The 22,541-nt window shown below is 41.0% G+C and overlaps 1 protein-coding gene and 1 long non-coding RNA gene across 3 annotated transcripts; one reads left to right on the plus strand and one right to left on the minus strand.

Annotated features, from left to right (window-relative positions):
- Nucleotides 1–94: 94 nt before the first annotated feature.
- On the plus strand, nucleotides 95–22,347 carry LOC107676727 (uncharacterized). The gene is made up of 3 exons (XR_001632766.1): nucleotides 95–1,026; nucleotides 7,103–7,109; nucleotides 22,337–22,347. It is a non-coding gene; the product is annotated as an uncharacterized LOC107676727 (long non-coding RNA).
- LOC107676726 (beta-1,4-mannosyl-glycoprotein 4-beta-N-acetylglucosaminyltransferase) lies at nucleotides 6,483–20,217 on the minus strand. 2 transcript variants are annotated; one of them, XM_016471383.1, is made up of 4 exons: nucleotides 20,120–20,217; nucleotides 10,745–10,978; nucleotides 8,765–9,116; nucleotides 6,483–8,107 (listed from the first exon to the last, which is right to left on the minus strand). In XM_016471383.1, exons 2-4 carry the CDS (start codon nucleotides 10,786–10,788, stop codon nucleotides 6,674–6,676), a joined length of 1,830 nt encoding a protein of 609 aa, XP_016326869.1. In that variant the 5' UTR covers nucleotides 10,789–10,978; nucleotides 20,120–20,217; the 3' UTR covers nucleotides 6,483–6,673. The 2 variants fall into 2 exon arrangements, with proteins under 2 accessions (XP_016326869.1, XP_016326870.1); XM_016471384.1 differs by lacking the exon at nucleotides 10,745–10,978.
- Nucleotides 22,348–22,541: the final 194 nt, after the last annotated feature.

The raw sequence follows: 22,541 nt of genomic DNA on the forward strand, positions 1-22,541 counted from the left end.
GTGTGTGTGTGTTTGAGTGTGTGTGTGTGTGTGTGTGTGTGTGTGAGTGAGTGTGTGTGTGTGTGTGAGTGTGAGCGTGAGTCTGAGAGACCGCACATGCTGCCCTCTAGTGTGCACTCAGTTCAGTAGTGAAGAAATGGAAATACTTCCGCAAACTCGTTTTCAAATTCATTTATTACAGTTTTTGTCATAGAATTTGTTATTTTTTATATTTTTCTTCAAGGTTAACATATAGCCATTCATATACACAAAACAAAAAGGATTGTATAAACTCATTTAATGTACACGCTCCTTCTTAGCAGTGCAGGAGAGAATTCAAGAGATTCTCTGCTTTTCAAACACTTTCACTTTTCTCACGGATACGCCCATCATCTGACTGTGGTGAGATATTAGAGACATTATTCCATCTGTGATCCAGTATGAGAAACTCCCCCACACAGAGAACGTGATTGGCGGAGAGAGAGAGAGAGTGGACGTGATTGGCGGAGAGAGATGAAGTCATATCACAGGAGAAACTGGTTTGATTAACGGAACAAAAACCATACAGTGCATTAATAATAGTGACAAATATGACAGAATGATCTTTGTGTTATACACCTCAGCGTCTTATACAAGATTACACATTAAGATGAGAAGAAATGTTAACTTCACCCGAAAAAATAACGACAGAAAATATCCTTCAATATATTAAAGCAGAATACACTGAATAAGTTACGCTTTAAAATCATAAAATGCAGTGCAGATATGAAGTTTTGACAGCACGGGAGATTCTCAGCTGGTGTCGACAATCACAGGGTGTTCAGTGTTATCTCCTGAAGCTGAAGCATCACGTGTGTTTGTGGAGCCCTGAGCGTTTGACACTCGCAAATCATCATCTTCAAACAGCAGATGAAGCTGCTGACAGCGGTAGGAAGGGCTCAATCATGTGCTCACATATTTAATATCCAGGTGTCGTGTGTGTCCATATGCCACCTCATGATTAACGTCATCATTTCCTTTGATCTGTGGTGAAACACCTGCTGTCTTGTGTTTTATATGAACGTTCGCATTCATCCGTTTATCGCAAAACAAACGGCACGTGAGCTGCGAGCACAACTCCCCTGATACACGACACCGTTCACAGGTGAGTCACAGGACAAACGCGAGATAAAGACAATAATCAAACTTCACGCAAGTATGCGAACGGAAACGTGCCGGAGAACGGCTTACTGCGCATGCGCGCTGCGTCCTCAGCCGTCGGTAGCGTAACGGCCGCCTTCTGCGTCAGTTTTCTCTTTCAGTCATGAAAGAATTTAAGAGAATTTAAGAGATTCTTGATAAAGGCTGGAATACTTTACAGGACTTATGCACAGATTTTTGCCCCGAGTCGACGCGAGTTGTCGAACATCAGAGTTCTGGTGAGTAGTCCAATTTTTTGTAGCTTCAGACTTTGATTCCATCCAGTCAGAAGATATGAAATGTGATATTATTTGAAAATATTTGCTACTTTGCGCCGATTTGAGAACACATTTTGTTTTCATTTGTTAAGCGTCTGTTTTGTCTGAAACTACTTAAAAATTGTCAAGTGCATGATGCCTAGTGCTTTAAAATCTTTTATGATTTTAAAAGTCCTGTAGTGTATTCCAGCCTTTGAAGTCAGCAGGTGAAATAAAAATTAACCCAATTCCAATTCAAATTCGTCTACTTGCTAGATGCATGTTATTGATCTTATTGTGAATAATTTGTCTGTGCATATGATTAATTTGTACTTTTTTGACCTTATAATGTTTAATCAAAATGTCATAACTGAATCTTCTTTCTGGTGACATATGCAGGATTTCTCCAAACATTTAGTGCTCTTAAACTCCGCCCCTGCAAGCTCACGCTCATCTGCATTCACTTTTGAATGCCACGCCCACATCTCAACATCCAAATAACAGCCGATGCACAGAACCAAGTCATGCTCTACATTTGTCTTTTTCTGATAATTCATTACACACTTGGATGTATGTCACAATATAGAAGAAAAGATTTGATGCTACTTGTCTGCCATTTCATCACGACTTTAAAGTTGAACTATCAATATGTTTACAGCTAGTTAGCTACTATCATGTCCAGTTAAATGGCACAAACAGTTGAAACTCTCCAATCTCAACAGCACGTGCGTTTGCATACTAGTGTAAAGTGTTTCTGGCCAAGAAGGTTCATGAGTGACTTTCTCCATCATGTTTAAGATGAATAATGCGGTGCGAGTGGATGGGATGGAGGGATGATGTGGAGGAGAGAGACGTTTCAGTCTTTCTTACCGAGTCAGAGAAGAACTTCTCTCTCCTCTGACAGATCAATCTTCCCTTTTCTACACAGAAACAGGATAGTAATAAATAAGATAAATAATGTAAACAGCAACAAACATTTACAACAGCAAACGACACAAAACAAAAATGACAGTAAGTCCAAAACAGTGAATGTTTGTTAACTGAAAGAGAGAGAGAGAGAGAGAGAGAGAGATTTCCATCATCTGAAGCAGTCTGTGAGTTCCCAGTCTAAAGCCAAACACCTCAACGGCCCTTCATTTGATTTCAATGAGCAAAAACGATCATTAAATTCACTGCTGTCACAGGTTCAAACCTAAATAAATCAAGTCAAATGTTCTTTTGAAATAAATGTGGCATGACGGTTGAGGATGGGCAGATCTCACCCTGCAGATGTGAACTCAGATATGAGTTTGGCTCTCCTGCCTGTAAAATGTCAACTCATGAGGTCATTCATAAGGCCGTTATTAAAGATATTCCTGCTCCTTGATATGCAGATGTGAACTGATTCTGATTCAGTTAAAATGAAACAACCTCCAGTCTGCCCATTAATGCCAGACTTTCAGGATAATAATGCAAGCGCATCACCAGAGCTCACTGGAATAAAACTCAACATTTCAACTGTATTCCCATGTGGAATTCACACAGATTTGGAGACATCCATGTGGAGATGTTTGCATCGCATGCAATTTACTGCGTGCATGAAGGCTGACGAAGGTCCCGACCGCACTGCAATCACAATGGCATGAAGCACATTTGAGATCCTGACAGATGAACACTATAAATGCTTATGGACGGAGACTGAGCACCTGTCTCTCTGCTGAGATCTGTTATGTTTCAGACATCTAACGCTGTCTCTATCTTTAGCCTGTTTATAATGTGCTGCTGTTTGGCACTCTTGGGCATGAACAGGCCACATGGATACGTATTGGTGTCACAGCAGAATGACCTTTTACACAGACACTAGTGAGTTATCATTTGTAAGCATGAGTTCATGACTCCTGACTACTGGTGGTGATATATATTTCACCATGAAGGTTTGGTGGCAGTATTTTAATCCCCCGCCCAGATATTTCCTATATCTGGAGACCTGTTTTTAGCAGCATGTCTGACACAGAGATAATATCCTTCGGGAATGTTTCTATGTCTGCGGGAGTTTGTTTATGGCTGATCCTAAATGTAGGATGGGACTTGAGTTTTTTTTCATGATGAACTGATCAGATGGTGTCTCAACATGAAGGTGCTTGATAAAGAAGGATTGAGGATGTCAGCTGTATTCTTCAGAATATTAATGGTGAATCATTCACAACAAGACACGAACATGAATTAAGAGAGTCGATGTTAATTTCATGTTGACTTTAACAGCCCCAGAAAAAAGAGAGTCAGTAAATGACAGAATTATCCTACAACAATCCCTGTCAAATCTTCCGCATCTCTTCAGATCTCTGGTGCTGCTGTGTAAATGTAATTCCCCACGGATCTCTAATGCGATCAGATGGCTTCACAGCTCTGAGAACAGGGAGTTTCCAGCACATGGTTTTATAAGAAACTGTTTCCTACTCTGACTTAAAATTAAAGCACGAGAAAGCCAAGACCACCAAACACTGCATGGCTCTGTTCCAAAACACAGTGAGCTGCATTGCTGATTCCAGTTGAGCATGATGCATGTTGCTAGGCTAACAACGGGATGCTTTTAAAAATACACATTGGACTGAACTGTTTATATCAATGCTTTTCTGTATTGAATACATTGCATTTATAATCAGCAAGTCTTTGTTTGCCATCTTGGATGGATTTTTTTCCAAGTAGACTGTCACACAATGCATTCTTGGATCATGCCTTCTCTGGAAAAGATGATTTAGAATTCTGAATTTGGCCAAAAGAAGGTATATTAGAAGGCAGAACACGATTTGGAACAACCTTTGTGTTGGAATGCAGCTATAATGCCTTAAAATGCTGCCTACGTAGGTATCTCACTAGTTTGGAACAGAGTCTCTTTCTGTCTTATTTTTATCTGGCATCTCCCCATTCTTGTGCACAACATGGGTGGTTCACATTAACGACTGTTTGAACTAAATATCTGATCTGAAAACAGCTCTTTTCCCAGCTTTAGGATGTTTTCCGCAAGGATTTCTCAAACAGGAAGCTAATTTGTGTTGTCCGAGCGGACCTCTCTCCCTCGGCACAATCTCACATATCAGCTCCATCAGAACCCAGCAGAGCTCAAACAAAGCCCGTTTCTCTCGAATGGTCTCTTTCTCTCTCTCATCCACAAACTCATTCAGAACAGCTCACAATGATACACAAATATTTTTTTCTGACCGAGGAAAAAGACGTTTGAGTTCGGAGGAATTTACAAGCTGTCAACAAACCCAAAAATGTGGCATTTGTGCAATGAGTTTTCTTATTTTGATTCTGAAGTGCAAGCAAGAAAGTCTGTGCACCAACGAAATTCAGTCTGATCACACACACATTCACTCTCTCTCTCACACACACACGCAGTCTTGTACAGTGAACACAGGAGACGCGTCTATTGCAGAGTCTCTCAAAGAACGCTGGGAATCATTCATGTAAACATTGACCAAAACAGAACAGAAACAGTTTGCTGTTGGTCTCTGCAAGGCCTGTGTTCACATATTGGATGGTGATTTTAATCCCCCGCCCAGATATTTCCTATATCTGGAGACCTGTTTTTAGCAGCATGTCTGACACAGAGATAATATCCTTCGGGAATGTTTCTATGTCTGCGGGAGTTTGTTTATGGCTGATCCTAAATGTAGGATGGGACTTGAGTTTTTTTTCATGATGAACTGATCAGATGGTGTCTCAACATGAAGGTGCTTGATAAAGAAGGATTGAGGATGTCAGCTGTATTCTTCAGAATATTAATGGTGAATCATTCACAACAAGACACGAACATGAATTAAGAGAGTCGATGTTAATTTCATGTTGACTTTAACAGCCCCAGAAAAAAGAGAGTCAGTAAATGACAGAATTATCCTACAACAATCCCTGTCAAATCTTCCGCATCTCTTCAGATCTCTGGTGCTGCTGTGTAAATGTAATTCCCCACGGATCTCTAATGCGATCAGATGGCTTCACAGCTCTGAGAACAGGGAGTTTCCAGCACATGGTTTTATAAGAAACTGTTTCCTACTCTGACTTAAAATTAAAGCACGAGAAAGCCAAGACCACCAAACACTGCATGGCTCTGTTCCAAAACACAGTGAGCTGCATTGCTGATTCCAGTTGAGCATGATGCATGTTGCTAGGCTAACAACGGGATGCTTTTAAAAATACACATTGGACTGAACTGTTTATATCAATGCTTTTCTGTATTGAATACATTGCATTTATAATCAGCAAGTCTTTGTTTGCCATCTTGGATGGATTTTTTTCCAAGTAGACTGTCACACAATGCATTCTTGGATCATGCCTTCTCTGGAAAAGATGATTTAGAATTCTGAATTTGGCCAAAAGAAGGTATATTAGAAGGCAGAACACGATTTGGAACAACCTTTGTGTTGGAATGCAGCTATAATGCCTTAAAATGCTGCCTACGTAGGTATCTCACTAGTTTGGAACAGAGTCTCTTTCTGTCTTATTTTTATCTGGCATCTCCCCATTCTTGTGCACAACATGGGTGGTTCACATTAACGACTGTTTGAACTAAATATCTGATCTGAAAACAGCTCTTTTCCCAGCTTTAGGATGTTTTCCGCAAGGATTTCTCAAACAGGAAGCTAATTTGTGTTGTCCGAGCGGACCTCTCTCCCTCGGCACAATCTCACATATCAGCTCCATCAGAACCCAGCAGAGCTCAAACAAAGCCCGTTTCTCTCGAATGGTCTCTTTCTCTCTCTCATCCACAAACTCATTCAGAACAGCTCACAATGATACACAAATATTTTTTTCTGACCGAGGAAAAAGACGTTTGAGTTCGGAGGAATTTACAAGCTGTCAACAAACCCAAAAATGTGGCATTTGTGCAATGAGTTTTCTTATTTTGATTCTGAAGTGCAAGCAAGAAAGTCTGTGCACCAACGAAATTCAGTCTGATCACACACACATTCACTCTCTCTCTCACACACACACGCAGTCTTGTACAGTGAACACAGGAGACGCGTCTATTGCAGAGTCTCTCAAAGAACGCTGGGAATCATTCATGTAAACATCGACCAAAACAGAAAGGATTTCTGTTGGGTCTCTGCAAGGCCTGTGTTCACATGAAGACTTCAGCTATTGGACGGTGTTGGATACTGGGACCAATGAGAGTGAGGAAAAAGAGGAACAGGACGGCTGTCTCTTCTCTCCCTCTCTGTTCCCATTCCTTACTGTCTTCAATCAAACCATCTTTACAAACATTTGGCCCTCATTCTGCTCTACGCGCCTCCTGGTTTGGACTGCTTGGCATAAGGGTTCTCCAACAAGTAGTGGTAGTGATCGTAATTATCCAACATGTATTTGGGGGCGTACATGTGCTCCTTAGGGTCTGAGGGCGGGTACTCCTGCACAGAGCCGTCAAACCAGCCCCCCGTTCGGATCAGCTCCCTTATGTAGTTGAGATCACGTTTGTCCTCGTAGTCGCCCCAGCGAGGAAAGTCCCCATTCTGGGCCGAAATGAGTTTGAAGTGAATTCCCTCTGGCGTGAAACACCAGGAGCAGTGCCAGCCTGCGAAATGGAACGGACTTCCAATCGACCACTGCACCAAGATGTGGCCGGTGTCATTCTCGTACTTCCGGAATCCCGGCATGGTGTAGTACTCCCGCCGCCGGAGCCGAATCCCATCATTGTCATAGACGTCCCTCAGCATCCCGGTGGTGCATCCGGACACCACTTCGAGGGAGCCCAGCTGCTTCCAGAAAAATCCGTACAGGGACTTCCGCATGTGGATGGCAAAAGGCTCCGTCCAGCCATCGAAAAGCTTAAGGAAAAGGACTCCTTCCTGAGCTGGAATTTCGTCTGCATCGTTGATTAGAAAAACATCATCGGGCCGCAAGCCTGCGATCCGCGCCATGCCGTCGCGAGTCAGGAACGTGCGCAGGTAGTCATCGGCGATCCATCCGTCCTGTCGGCCACCCTCTGGGAAATGGTCCAGGAAGACATAGAGGATCTTGTGGCGCACGTAATTGTACGTTCCGTTGAGCAGCAGATGCAGGAACCTCAGCGGACGCCTCTCTCCGTACGCCGTGAAGTTGGACTCGCACACAAGGAAGAGATCCACGGCCCGGATGAGCTCGCGGAAGCGCACGTGCAACAAGTCAAACTCGTGGTTCACGTTGATGGCGTTTATGACGCGTCGAGGCATCTCGCGGGGGGTCAGTCTCTCTTTCGTGGGCAGATTGGAGTGGTACACCATAGTGGGCACTCCGCAGTAAGGACCGTGCCATCCCGGCCGACAAACGCACTTCACCAGCCGCTTGCCACGCTTGGGCTTCCCTCGAGCGGCTCCGGACTCCTCCACTGATTTTGCTGAAGTGTGTGACTCGTCAGGCTTCTGCAATATTCTCCGCTGACCGATTCCAGCTACGCTGGGTCTCGCTTTCAACGTCTCGTCTTTAGGCGGAGCCACCTCCGTGCCCTGACGGAAGCACAGAGCGCCTGCTTTGGTGCGGACGAAATAAGGGGTGCGGTCATTCTGGAGGACGTGGGTGCGGCGGTGCAGGTCGCCCAGGGTTTCCAGCGGGTCTGGAGTCGAGGCGTGACGCGGCTGAAGCTTGTTCACCGCAACTCTGACCGCAGCGTCTCTCTGCGGGTCGGGCCTCTGGTTGGTCGGGCTGCTGGGCTGCCAGGCGATCAAACCTCCCTTGTGGACCTGATTAATGAAGAACAATCCCCATGAGAAGACAGCAGAATCTGGACAAAGTTTCACTGACTCTTAGGGCTAAAGGAATGACACGAATCATAATTAATTTGTTTACAGTGGGTCGGGTTCAGGTTTTGTTGAGCTGCTCGCTTGCAGTGAATTCACTATATTCTACATTTTAAGCGAATGGCGAAGCATCAAGAAAATCCACTTTTATTTTCATGTGCCAAAGCAAACAAAAGAGAAACATCTGACTGCTTAAAACTTGTCCACACAATGGGAGTCTAATGCTGTAATCAGCACATTCACAATCATTTGTGGAAGCAGTAATCATAATCTTGAATATTATCCCCAGTGATTGTTTAAATACCTGGACCACTCAAAATTCGAAATGATATTATGCATTATATTATGTATGCATTGTAATTTTCTTGCATGTTTTGGCTCTTTCAGTTTCAATGTCTGTAAGACATTTACAGTCACAACATCGATCTGTTTGAGTGACCCCACATGTCAACTTTTGACTTAGGTTAGAGTTAACCTAAACCCTAACGAATCGGATGAGTTTGAGGTGGGAATATCCATCTGACTGACCAATGACAGACGTGGGAGTGTTTGTTTGGTGCAGAAATCACACATGAATTTACAGAAGAGCAGCGCTGGTACCTCTGTCGTCCCCGAGCTCCAGCGCTGCGGATCTTCAGGTCTCTTCCACGGCTGTGGTGCTTCAGGTTCTTGTCCGGTGTCGAGCTCCAGGCCTCCTCCGGCCCGGGGCTTGCTGTCTGACAGCCTGTGGACCAGTGGAGGCCCTTCCTCCGGAGACGCACTGGACAGCGGGGTGGTGCCCTCCTTCCAGAAGAAACCAGTGACCATGATGAAGGATTTGATGTTAGGGTAAGGTGCAGACAACTCCCTCAGCAGGGACACGTAGTGGAGAGCCTTGTAGTAATGCAGGAAGGAAATGACACACAGTCCCACCGTGCAAATCAAGAAAACCCTGTGACGTCTCATTTTCATCCTGAGAAACAGAGAGAGAAACAGAGTTTAGAGAGATTTAGATTTGGAACAGAAATCAGAGACTCGCGCTGATTTGGAAGATAATTGATTACTGCTGAATAACCTTACATGCTCACATTCAAATGTTAAATTCAGTGTGATATGATAACGTGTCATTTTAAGTTGGTCCTGTTAAGCTTCTTTTTCCATGGAGTTTCTCTGTGCATTTGACAATATTTTAAATAAGGTCCTGCAAAAATTACACAAATGAATTTACAGTAGGGCAGTCCCAAACATATTTGGGAACTGGAAATGTGGTTGATTGTAATATATTTGGGATTACATGAATGTGAAAACAAAACAAACCAAGGGAAATCACAATATATGTATAGCACTCGAGTTGATTTTGGGTGCTTCATAACGGCATCAGAAATATAAAAGGGCATTTTGTGGCATTTTCCTCACTGGAATGCTATATGTGATTGTAATGTAAAGTGCTCAGTGATCACGACTGGATGAAATGCTCATGAACAGGTTTCTCTCCAGCCTTTCAGAGCAGCTGAAGAACAGAAGCTCCTCAGTGTGTTTGACCTTCCAGATCATCAGGGATAGTAACGAAACACCCTATGAGAACGTTCCCTGCAATTATTCCCATCGCAGTTAGACGCCGGACATCATGGACACCGAAGATGCTGTTGTGAACTCAAGACGCTTGTGTGGAGTTCAGGACAGAGCTGGGAGGATAAATGTGTGCGGCTCGAAACTACACTAATACGTTAACGCAAACACTTCTACTTATGCTTCATTTAGTGTGTTGTTGCATTCTGAAATGCAAGTATGTGTTGCATTCTCAACAGCATGGTTTGTTACCATCAGACCAACACAAGAGTGCATGTGAAGTACCTACAACTGCGTTTGTGTATTAGTGCAAGTATGTGTCCTGCGAAACATCCTCTGATTCCGTGCTGTATGAATTAAGAAACTCCCGTCAGAATCCAAAGCAAATAAACAGATTTCCTGGACGTGGGAGAGGACCACAGACATGTGGAACAGGAAGAGGCTGAATTAGCAACACAGCAGTTAAATACTCAGCTAACCGAGTTAATGAGAGGAGCAGAGCGCTCAGCAGTGATGTGATTGGGCGATCAGGTGTTCTGACGCTGAACACACACTCAAATTGCATCACATGGCAAGACACAAATCAACCGATGCATTATTGTGGGAAGAGGAATAAAAAGAGCAACAACTGCCAGCCAAATTGGATTTAACACAAACTCCCACACACACACACACGTTGGTTTTTATGGTTTGTGGGGACTGTCCATACGCGTTTTTATACTGTACAAACTGTATATTCTATTGCCCTACACCAACCCTACACCTAAACCTACCCCTCACAGGAAACGTTCTGCAGTTTTAGATTTTCAAAAAAACTAATTCTGAATTATTTATAAGCCTTTTGAATTACGGGTACACTGAAAATGTCCTCATAAATCACCTTCTCGTTGTAATACCTATGTCATACCCATGTTATTATACAAATTTGTGTCTTCATAAACCACATGCAAACTCACACGCACACACACACACTCACGCACGCACACACGCACGCACGCACGCACGCACACACACACACTCACACTCACACACAAAGCATCCTCATCTTGCACTGTAGCAGGAATCAGTATTCCCATGTGTTCAGCTCAACACTGCAGCCCGCTCCGGTTCAGTCCAGTCTGGATGCTGTGATCCGGCTGCAGCAGAGCGTTTCTTATTCTTCGTGAAGTTGTGTTGATGAAGACACAATACAGGCACTTTGATGAACATCAGCAAACATCTGCTCAGATATAAACACACAGACACTCCAGAGCTCCACGGCTCCATCTAGATTACATTACAAAAAAAACATTTCCAATCTTAAAATACATTTTGGGTGAATGCAAAATCTATTTTTTAAAAATATATTTACAATTAAAAGGCAGCATTTTTATAAATGACCAAAAATATATGAGAAAATATAAGTAGGTAAACTTATCAAAAATATTTTTTTTATATAAATGTCTTAGCATCTATCTATCTATCTATGCACAGACACTATTGAAAGAGAACTGAACTGGATGATGACATCACTGAATCAATGATAAACTTAATTTAACTGGAAAAATGACTGTTATTGTCTTCTTGCATTATTGACAAACTATTATCCTGTTTAACACTGTAAAGCTGCTTTGACACAATCAGTACTGTATAAAGCACTATACAAATATATGTATATATATATATAGTAAAGTCAAGTCAAGTCACCTTTATTTGCATAGCGGTTTACACAATAAATATATATATATATACACATTAGTGCTGTGAAAACTAGCGTGTCAATGCTTAATTTTTTTCAGTTTAACGCTTTCAAAATATTTAACACAGGATTGGAGCTAGGGTTGGCCACCCCACTCACAACTGCTTCTGTCTCTTTTTTTTTCTTGACAAGAATTGTGTTTATTTAGACGCAGAACAGCTTTACAACCACATCAAATGGGAGATTTTCAGACGAAACTTCACCTCAGCGCCGGGTGCGAGTCAAACAAGCGCAGAACAGGTACAGGTGACGAGGAGCTTCAGTAGAACAACAGTGAACTGCGCTCAGATGAGTTGTCATCAGGCCGTCTGTCAGTAGAAATGATTTTTCCTGTCCTGTCAGCTGTTATACTGTGCTCTTTAATTGCACGCACAAATGCAGCGCGCGCTGTAGCCCGTATCGTTTAATATTAAAGCGCGAAAGAAACTACGAGCATGCAATGTCATAAGTATGTCATCAGTTAAGTCATAAAGTTACCAAAAAGTTGATTAAAGCTGCCTTAAAACTGTGCATGTATGTTAGTATTTGTTATATATGGGGTCAGATTTAAGAACATGTCTCTGAAGAGTCCTGAAGCAGCAGCACTGTCTCTCTCATCTAACACACCCGATTCAACTCGTCAGCTCATTAGCAGAGAAGTGGGTCAGAAAAGGTAAAGAGTTATGAGAAACTACGATGCGTGTCAGATCTGCGTCATGTTCAGCAGCAGAAGCTCTTAAAGCAGCCAAAATCACCTCATAACCAGCTGCTGTGATGACTGTTCATCAAAGAACAAAATAAAAAAAGAGGAAATCAATCACTTTTGTAGCTTTAAGGATTCATCTATATTTAATTTAGAATTTAGTGTTTGAAAACTATATTCAATTTCTGTATATTTCCTACTTTCTGAAGGGCACAGGTTTGCTAAATGTGACATTTATTATAATGTGTTTATATGAAGATTGTTTTAAGTTCACTTAAATTAGACATTTTTTTTAAGTCTAATAAATGTTTAAATTGACAGCTCTCAGTTATACTGTAATGTTGAATGGCTAGTCAATGGTTAAATATTAGGAAAAAGAAAACTATTTCCTAGAGACATCAGTAGTATTGGTATCAGTGATACTCGCCTTCAGTCATAAAAAAGACACCATTAAATATTAAAAAATACTGTCTTTATATTGTTTCTACATTAATCTGAAGATTGAATGTGAAATTACTGCAATATAGAAGTATATTTTAAAACTTTAATGTTAGGTGGGATTAATTAGTTAAATGTTTTTTTATCGATTGATTGCACTAATATATACAGTATATATAATTGGATTTTGTTTGTTTTATTTCTGCTGTATTGGGCCCAGTGCTAGAGAACCTCACTATTTTTACAGGTTTTATTTCAGGTAACCAGTAACAGAGGAAAATGAAAACATCTATTCATATGCTGTGAAATTCAGTGAAGAAATGTCAACACACACACTTCCAGCAGATCAACCGCTGTGAGAAAACAGCAGTGTGTGTTGTGTGAAATAAGAGAGGAACATGGCTCACCCTGAACTCTCACAGCACTCACAAACACACAAAACCACAGCCAGCATCAGACAACATCACTGACCAGTCCCAGTCTCAGATTAAACAGACAACAAATGGCAGTTTTCCTGAAGTCTGGGATGTTTATCCAAGAGATCTCAGCAGTCTCAGTCACGAGAACACACAGCTCAGTTTCCACAGGAATCCCTCAACAATCCTCGTTCTCACTCAGATCGAGCTCAGTTTTAGGACTGCTGTATTTATGAAACCCTGCGTACAGCCCTGTTTACTGCTGCTATTTTTGGCTCCATGTTCTGTGCACACTGAGATAAACTCAACTACACTAGAATGGCAGTACTGAGTCTTGAATCTTGAGGAAGATGTAATTTATTAAGAGTTACAGTACAAGAGATATGAAGGATGAAACTTATGAACTCTTGTCAAGAACATGCATTATTTACCCATAAAAACAAGAATTGTACAGAAATGATTCTCATTACTGTAACGCTGTTTTAATACCATGAAAAATGGTTTTGTTTATGCAAATGTCTAATTAGTTGGGCTTACTTAAAAAAAGCATGCAAACCGATTGCCTTGAAAAAACTAAGTAAAGTGAAATAGGAATAGTATGTTGCACTGTCAGATGCTTAGTTAGTATAGTTTACTTACACGAGAGATCTAGTAACTAAAAAAGAACTGTAGGGGGTACTTGATCCTTTCATTTAGGTTTACTCATGACTTAGTATAGCTACTCAACTGACTCCCAGAGAGCATTGCGGCAGAATAAATGATGCAGTTGCTTTGTTTCACAGTTGTTGATTTTATTTGCCAATTTTATTTGCTGTCTTGTGTCAGAAGTAGCACAACAAAAAGAGCGAATAAAATGGTTATTGTTACAATTAATAAAAATAAATGAAATTGAATTGTTACCATTGTTGTGATTCGCGTGCTGAATGTTTAAGTCTGTGTGTGACTTCAGCATACACACTATTTAAGGATTATACAAACCCAATTTTAAGTTTCTTAAGGTATTTATGAAAAATACATTTTGTAAAAGTTCGTTGACTAACACAAGCTCAAAACAATAACATTCATTTAATTAGAAGATAGGTCATCTTCTAAAAGCAACCTATTTATTACTTTTTTTCTCTTGAAGCCAAAAAACTCTGACTTCATGATGCATTGCTGCACTAACAGGAAGAAAACTATAGCAACATAAACAAAGTTCCAAGTGCCCAACCAGAGGGAACGCTAATCACTGTAATGGTGAATAAAAAAAAAATTAAAAAAAACTTTTTAGGAAAATCAACATCAATTGAATATGAAGTTAGCTTATGTGATGTTCTCTCAAATATTTCAGTTGTATTGAAAATTCAACATTCATGATGACTGGGAAACAAGTGAATGCAACTAGTGAAAGATAACTGCAGACATTGAGGAAATGTGTGAAAAGTCTATTAAGACTCGTTTTCTTTTCTTCTTCTGTGTGTGTGTGTGTGTGTGTGTGTGTGTGTTCAGGTCATTCAGTGGACGTGTGGGTCAGAAAGCAGCATGTTGGGCACATTCCCAAACAGGATCTGTTACCAAGCACCAAACTAATCGACTGATTAAGCTCCATGAATTTTGGATAAGAGAACAGAATTCCTCAGAGACACGACTGGATGAGACAACAAACCTCCACACACACTCTCTCACACACACACACACACACACACACACACACATATCCTGTCAAGCTGCAGCTCATCTTCATGACAGCAGTGAATCAAACATCTGTTTTCTGCTTTTACTTACAGTCTGCATGTGTGAAGCATCGCTCCGTATCTGGAGGAAGTCAAAGAAAATAAGCGAAAACTGAAGCTGAAGCATCTGTAAATGAGCTATTGAAGACAATAGAAGAGAAATCAGCAGCAACTGAGACAAACAAAGAACACAACACACCTCCTGTGTGCGTAACCATCAACACAAGAACATACACAAATCACGGTCAGCCTTACATTCCAGGACAACCAGCATGTCACTGTATGTGTGAGTGTGTGTGTGTGTGTGTGTACTCTATAAAGGGAAGTTACAAATTTTGCATGCTATGATTTTGCATTTTCTGCACAATGGGTTTGTGATGAAAAACTGATCAGCATGCTGCTCTGCTGTTCAGTGGTTTCTACAGTCTTCTGAGAGGTCTTAAGTGTTGCACTGTGGTTACTAGGATGTTCTGGGTGGTTGCTAGGTGTGTTCTTCCTGTCTGGAGTTCACATGTCCTGCACCCTCATGTGTCAGAGATCTTCTGGTCTGTAGATGTGGATCCTTCACTGTGCGTCTGTAGGATTTTTCTGGTCCAGCAGGTGAAAACTGTGCATGTGATCACACTAACCCGCTCCTCACCGAGTCACAGAGATGAGCGACTGACTAACAGCTCTGATCTCCAGACAGCGTCTGTGACCCGTCTGTGTGTGTGTGTGTGTGTGTGTGTGTGAATGCATCAGATGGTCTGGCAGACTGAAGAGCTCCACAGTCTCCCGCTGCGTCATGTATGTCACCATGGAAACATACGTCACACGTCATGTGTCACCAAAAGTGTGGCCGGAGCCAAACTCAGTCTTGGACAATGTGTGTGTGAGTGTGTGTGTGAGTGTGTGTGTGTGCAGTACAATAGAGCTCATTCTCCAGCCGCTCAGTATCTGCTCAGTCCACACAAACACTGGTTCTGTCTGAATGCGGGCAAGGAACACGTCACCCGAACAAACGCTCATATCAGAGACTTTATAGAAATAAAATGAAGCTTGTTTTAGGAGCATTAAGATTTTTCTGCATTGTGACGTCAGTTTCATGACAATTAAACACATTTTCCCCCTAAACATTCATGATTGTGAACAGACAGACACTTTACTTTTGGGGTTTGTTTGTGTTTCTATTTATTCTCAATGGTGATTTTCATTCAATTGTAATTTGTATATTTAAATCTGCATAAATTAAAGTCAGTAAAACAAGCACCATGATGTACATTAGTGGGAGTTCTCTGAACGTCCTTATGATCTTATTTGCACTTGATGAACGTTCTAGGAAACGTTCTTGTAACCTTTAAATAACGTTCTAATCACAACTATTTGGACATTTTTAAAACAGTTTTAAAACACTATTTAAAACAGAACATTTTGAAAGTTCAGAAATAACGTTTTTATAACTTAATGGGAGCCACAGCAAGTTCAGAGAACTTATTTCTGTTGGTTGGGTGAACAGCTGATCACTGAAGAGGAACACGATTAAAGTCAAGCTTCTCTTCCATGTAAATCAGTGGGTGTGTCTTAACAAGCCATAACTCTGATAACTGACTGGAAACTCTGAGTTCTATTTCTGTCAAAGACCCGCCCACAGCCTGATCTGATTGGCCCACAATGCATTCAGATGTGCTGTGATTGGCACTCAAACACACACACACACACACACACACACACACACACACACACACACATAAATGCACACCTTAAATTAGATTAGAAAAAATTGAAAACACACACACACACACACACACACACACACACACACATGAATGAACACGAGTGTGTTGAGTATGAAGCAGTGAATCTGTTATTACTCTAACTGGACTGGACAGAGGATGTCAGGAGGCTCTGGGACAGGAAGCGGTCATCAGAGAGCAGGAAGTGCACAGCTGGAGAGTGTGTGTGTGTGTCTACAGGACGATCCCCCCGCTGACGGGAAGCGAGTGGAACGTTCCGTCAGGCGTCGCTTGGCTCACACTCAGAGGTCACAAACAGGTCAGCACCATTTTGGCTGCAGTAGGTGTGTTCAGGACGCAGCTGTAAGGAGACACCGACACACCAAATTCACTCACACGCCTGACACACACACACCACTGCTTCATCTGAACGTGCACAGATCGCCTCAAATACGACAATAAAATCTTTCTGGACCGAACCTTCAAGAACAGTTGCATCGTCTATATCACATGCATTACATCGAAACACAACTTTTGTTTATCTTCATTTGAGATTTTCTCTCTGTGCACTGGGAAAATGTGTTTATTTAAATTAATTTACTGATCTGAAGCAACAGAGCTGCTGAACATTTTATCGCAGTAAATATGTAGCATTGAAGTTCATTTACTCTGGACTGTATGAATCATTTGTATTGCATTAACTGCAGCTGCATGGGTGGATTTTTAGTTCCCAGCATGCTTTGCAAAGGACTCAATAGAGAGAGTAAATGTCGAAGTGAAGTGTTATTTTATGCATTTGTGAGTAAAGAGCTGCTAGTGTTTAATGTTGGGTTATGTTGAGTTGCTGATGTTTCTGTGGTTGGCGTTGAGCTTGAGGTTGAGGTGATGATGAACGAGAGTTTGTTGCTTCGTTACAGGAGTGTAACTCTGCTCAGTGCAATGACAAACTGGAAATGCATTTCTAAAATTAATTCTATTCAAACACTTTCCTTAAAAAAATGAGCAAAATCAGACAATATGTACTTATTCGCTTTAATTTTAATTTAGATAAAGAGCTATTCACCCAAAACTGGAAAATATGCCATAATTTACAAAAGAAGAGATGTTGAAGAATGTTGGGAACCAAACAGTTGACGGTAGCCATTGACTTGCAAAGTATTTTTTTCCGTACTATGTTGGTCAATGGCTACCGTCAACTGTTTGGTTCCCAACATTCTTCAAAATATCTTCTTTTATGTTCAACAGAAGGAAGAAACTCATAAAGGTTTGGAACGACGTGAGGATGAGTAAATGATGACAGAATTTAGAGCTGATTCAAGTGGATTTTACTTAATGGAGTGTGTGGAATTTAATGTACCAATCATTTTTATTTAAATGTAATAAATAAATATTTATTTATTATGAAATTTACTTCACAAATATGAGTGCAAAACCTTGCAAAAGAAAAGATAAAATTTTTAATATTTTTTTTTCAGTGTAGATTTACATTTATTCATTAGCAGACGCTTATTTTAGACACTGTTTTAAGGAGGAATATAACAAGCAATTCATCAAAAAGGCAAAGAAACACGAGAAGTGCTCGTAATACAAAGTTTCACACATTGTTTCGAAAAATACAAGCTAGACGAGGGAGAGAGAAAGCATAGAATTTTTTTTTTTAGTAGGATGCAATTAAATGCTCAAGGAAGAGATGAGTTTCACATGTCGCTTAAATATCGTCAGGAATTGGGCATTTCAGATGAGGGTGGGAAGATCATTCTACCAGCAAAGAACAGAGAATGAAAATGTTCTGGAAAGTGGTTTTGTGGCTCTCTGTGATGGTAGATAAATAAATATTCATCTGACATTCACTTAAGTGTTTTTTTAGCCAAGAACAGTGATAATTTAGTCTTTCATGCTCATTTTTCACCCTTCTCTTACAGTCCCACGTGCGTGTGGTTCTACATGAACAGCCTCTGCTGAACTCTTCACATGATCAGAGACTAACAACACTTCACTGCACACTACACTTCAATAATCGACATTCACACTGAGACACAATACTGAGAGTTACTTCATCTGTTATTGGATCCAAATGAAGCCACGGCAGATTCGCTGCACGTCTCAGATATTTACAGTAGTGACGGATATGTGTGCTTTTGTGTTCGTATGTTGAGTTAATTTGTGCAGGAGGAGAAGTGTTGTGGAAAGTGATTTCTGATTTGACTATTAACATGAGACAAGCAGAACAGATCATCAAAAGCATTCAAACTCGAATCAAATGACAATCACATCCAGTGAGCAATCATTTGTGTTCAGATGTTATTTAACACGAGACACCTGACGTCCGCCAGCTCATCCATTCAGACCTGGATCAGTCCTCCGTCACTGAACATCGTTAAACTCTTCAGTGTACCGACACACGGATCCTGTGATCACACAGTCCTCCAAATGTTGACTCCGTCAGCTCGTGATGTTTGTCTGTTATCTTACACACCATATGAGCTGAAGAAGACATGAGCCTCAACATCTGCTCGCCGTGTGTTCAAACACACACACACACACACACACACACACACACACACACACACACACACACACACACACACACACACACACACACACACTCACACACACACACACTCACACAGAAAATGTAGATAATATATAATGTTTGAGTATACTGAGAATTTAGAAGAATAAAAACTCCAAACTAACAGGAAATGGTCAATTATGTCACAATCCAAATCATGCAAAAAATAGCCTTCACTTTCCTTATACAAAACATAATTTCTGAATTATGAGTCTGATATGTTCTTATCACATTTAAGCATCTGATATGGTGTTTCCACACAGATCTGGAATCAGTTACATATTTAAATCACATTTACACGCCTGGCGAGATATTTGGCTTTGGTAACATAACCTTAAGTATCAAACACCTCGTTCTGCAGACAAAACCACATCAGATCTGAGCGGAAGCGTAATAAACAGCAGCAACAGCGAGTGACTCCAGATCTACTAAAAAACAGACTTTTAGGCATCTGCTGATGTTTCCACACAGATCTGGAGTCAAACCGCATCAGAATCTGGATTATATCTTCAGAGGCCTGCAGGGTTTCACCAATGCAATGTTTATATCACACATTTACACGTGACACGAGATGCAAAAGCTAGCTGAACCCTGATATTTGGCTTTGATAACAATCTGCAACGTCAAACAGCTCGTTCTGGAGACAAAACCAAATCAGATCTGAAGCGAATCAGCATCAGTAATATTAACAGCAGCTAAAAATAGGCTTTGTTTTACTTGTATACAAAACACAATTTCTTATTTTTTTGGGTTGATCATGAATCGGCCACGTTCTTATCACATTTAGGCATCTGATATGATGTTTCCACACAGATCTGGAGTCAAACCGAATCAGAATCTGCACTGCATCTTCAGAGGCCTGAACACAGTGATTCAGTTACATATTTAAATCACATTTACATGCTTGGGTAAATATTTGGCTTTGATAACATAATCTGCAATGTCAAACAGCACGTTCCAGAGTCAAACCCACATCAGATCAGAAGCGAATCCGCATCAGTGATATTAATAACAGCAGCAGCAGCAGCAGCGAGCGGTTAATAAGACGCCCGTGATCTCTGCTCCCCATCCACCGAGCCGTCTGTCTGTCCGTGATGTGTGTGTGTGTGTGTGTGTGTGTGTGTGTGTGTGTCTCACCCATCGCCTGACGCTCCTCTAGATGTTCACTGCGGATGGTCACTCAGGGTGGAGGTGAAAGCGGGGCTTTTGCTCGCATCGGAGCGGTCGGATGCGTCGCGGAGCGCGTCATTGCGGATGGTCGCTCAGGGTGGAGGTGAATGCGCGGCTTTTGTTCGCATCGGAGCGGTCGGATGCGTCGCGGAGGGCGGATGATGCTTCAGTGACGCTCGGCCGGTGATGCGGGCGGATCGCGCTCGTGTCGGGCGTCCGCGTGTAAATCCATCCCGCTGCGGACGAAAGAGAAAACCACTCTCGATGTGCGTCGACGCCTCGATCCGCGCCTGATATCCGTTAACTGGAGCGCCGAGCCCGTCCGCGCTGCTTCTCTCGCGGTCTGTTTTCTGCTCAAATGACGCTCTTCGGGGGCGCAGAGACCCGCAGCTCCGCCCTCCGGACCACCGACACAAACACAAACACACACCGAGCGCGACAACCAGCGGATCACTTGAGCATCATCCAGCTCTTCATCCTCCACACGAGCGCATTATTCACCATAAATCATCTCAGACTCATCCGCCGAACGCTTTAATCGCGTTCAGATGCGATCATGTTCTTGCGCGTCTGTCGCTCCGTAGTTGAACCAAACTCTCATCTCACATTAAATGGACCTCGCATGAAAGCGAACTGGCTTTAAACACATCAAATGTCTGTACTGTATAATTTCACAGCAAACGTTCTGGCAGGTTCTCTCGAACTCATGAACCAACGTTCTATCTGTAACATTAACAGAACGTTCGGCAGATGTTCTCAGAACGTTAGCACAAAAACGTTACTTATACATCGTGTATGGAACGTTTTTCTGTAACATTTTAGTTGGATGTTCGTCTAAGATAGTTTTGAGAAGACTCAGAAGTAACGTTCCCATAATGTTTACAAAAATAACCAAAAACTGGATGTTCTGAAAACATATTTAGAACATATGAAAGATTATTAAGTCATGTCACTCTATTTTCACAATTATTATGGTGATATTCCTCAATATCAGTCATTCGACCCTGTTACCAAAGTTATTTTGAGAACAATGATCAAACATTTCGCAAAAATGGCAAACCACCTAGAAGTTAAACGGGTTTAAATGATAAATAAATTAAATTAAAAGTAAATTTTAAAACAGTTAAATCTTTGGAGGTTGACAATCAACTCTGACCTTCATGAAAACATTCAAACCTGTCAAGTTTGAACAATCTTGCAGCTTTACTTTGGCGAAACAGGAATGACCTGACAGCACGGATTTGGTTTGCACTGATCGGCACGCGCCAGACAATCTCACACAAGAACAGAAATCTGTATTTTTATCAAGCTTTTCCATCAGAGTCTCCTGATGATGCATTATTTCAGTCTCACGTGTTTTCCAGGAAATTTAAAACAAGAAGTCTGAGAGATCCGTAAATTCACTTCTTATAGCGCCACCTTGTGGTCAATTCTAAGACCAAAACTGGTGCAAGACTTCTTGATGATTAAAAGCATCTTTAGATTTTTGCACACATTCTTCACATGATATATTTGTAAAACTTCCATATGAGGACAGGTTTCCAAACATGGTTCATTAGGGTCCCGAGATGAAGGGCTGCTGAGGGAACAAAGCATCATACTCTTCTGTCATCATCATCTGAACATGAGAAATCAGCTATAACTTAGTTAGAATAATCTGCACAAATACAGCAGATACATGATCCTGATGCTGACTCCTCTCATCATTTTCCATATTTAAAATATGTGTTTATGCGGCAGTGATGTTATTAACCAAAACTATTACAAATAAAAATAATAATGAAAATAAACAAAATAAAAGCTAAATAGAATTATATATATTAAATATATAATTCTATTTAACTTTTATTTTTAATTTATTTTATTCCATTTAGCTTTTATTTTTTATATATATTTCTTTTATTAAAAAACAAACAAAAATTAAAGCACTTGACAAACTAAAATGCAAATGAAAACTTAAATTATATAAAAAAAAAAAGTTAATACTAATAAAAGCATACTCTAAAAATATATAAATAATCCTAAACTGTTGCAAGGCAGAAGAATGGCACATTTCTGACTGTAATTTTAAAATAGACAAGTCACAGTTTTACCACATATTAATAGGACATCTGTTACAAATCAATTCTGTTTGATTCCCGAGTTTTGAAAGACTGAGTGGAAATAACCCTGATTATGAATGAGTGAAAACCTGTAGAGTCAGACGACAGCTGCGATCTTCAGATCTGAGAGCATCAAACTACCTTCAGTGTCTCTGACGCAAGAGAAACCAAACCACAATGTGGAGCTGAAACGAGAGCTGTTTATTAAAGGAAGACAGTAAAAACTCACAGAACACACACACACACACACACACACACACACATGCTTGTCTGTGTGTGTGTGTGTG

Source organism: Sinocyclocheilus anshuiensis, unplaced genomic scaffold (genome assembly GCF_001515605.1).
Source record: "Sinocyclocheilus anshuiensis isolate Anshui unplaced genomic scaffold, SAMN03320099.WGS_v1.1 scaffold3329, whole genome shotgun sequence".
Classification (NCBI taxonomy): Eukaryota; Metazoa; Chordata; class Actinopteri; order Cypriniformes; family Cyprinidae; genus Sinocyclocheilus; species Sinocyclocheilus anshuiensis.

Bases quoted from the DNA above. Each gene is read 5' to 3' on its own strand.
- LOC107676726 (XM_016471383.1), bottom strand. From the start codon at position 10,788: ATGGGAATACTGATTCCTGCTACAGTGCAAGATGAGGATGCTTT. The intron at 9,117-10,744 runs GTGTGTGAGTGT...TCTGTTTCTCAG, and splicing joins GTGCAAGATGAGGATGCTTT to GATGAAAATGAGACGTCACA. The intron at 8,108-8,764 runs GTACCAGCGCTG...TTCATTAATCAG, and splicing joins GGAGCTCGGGGACGACAGAG to GTCCACAAGGGAGGTTTGAT.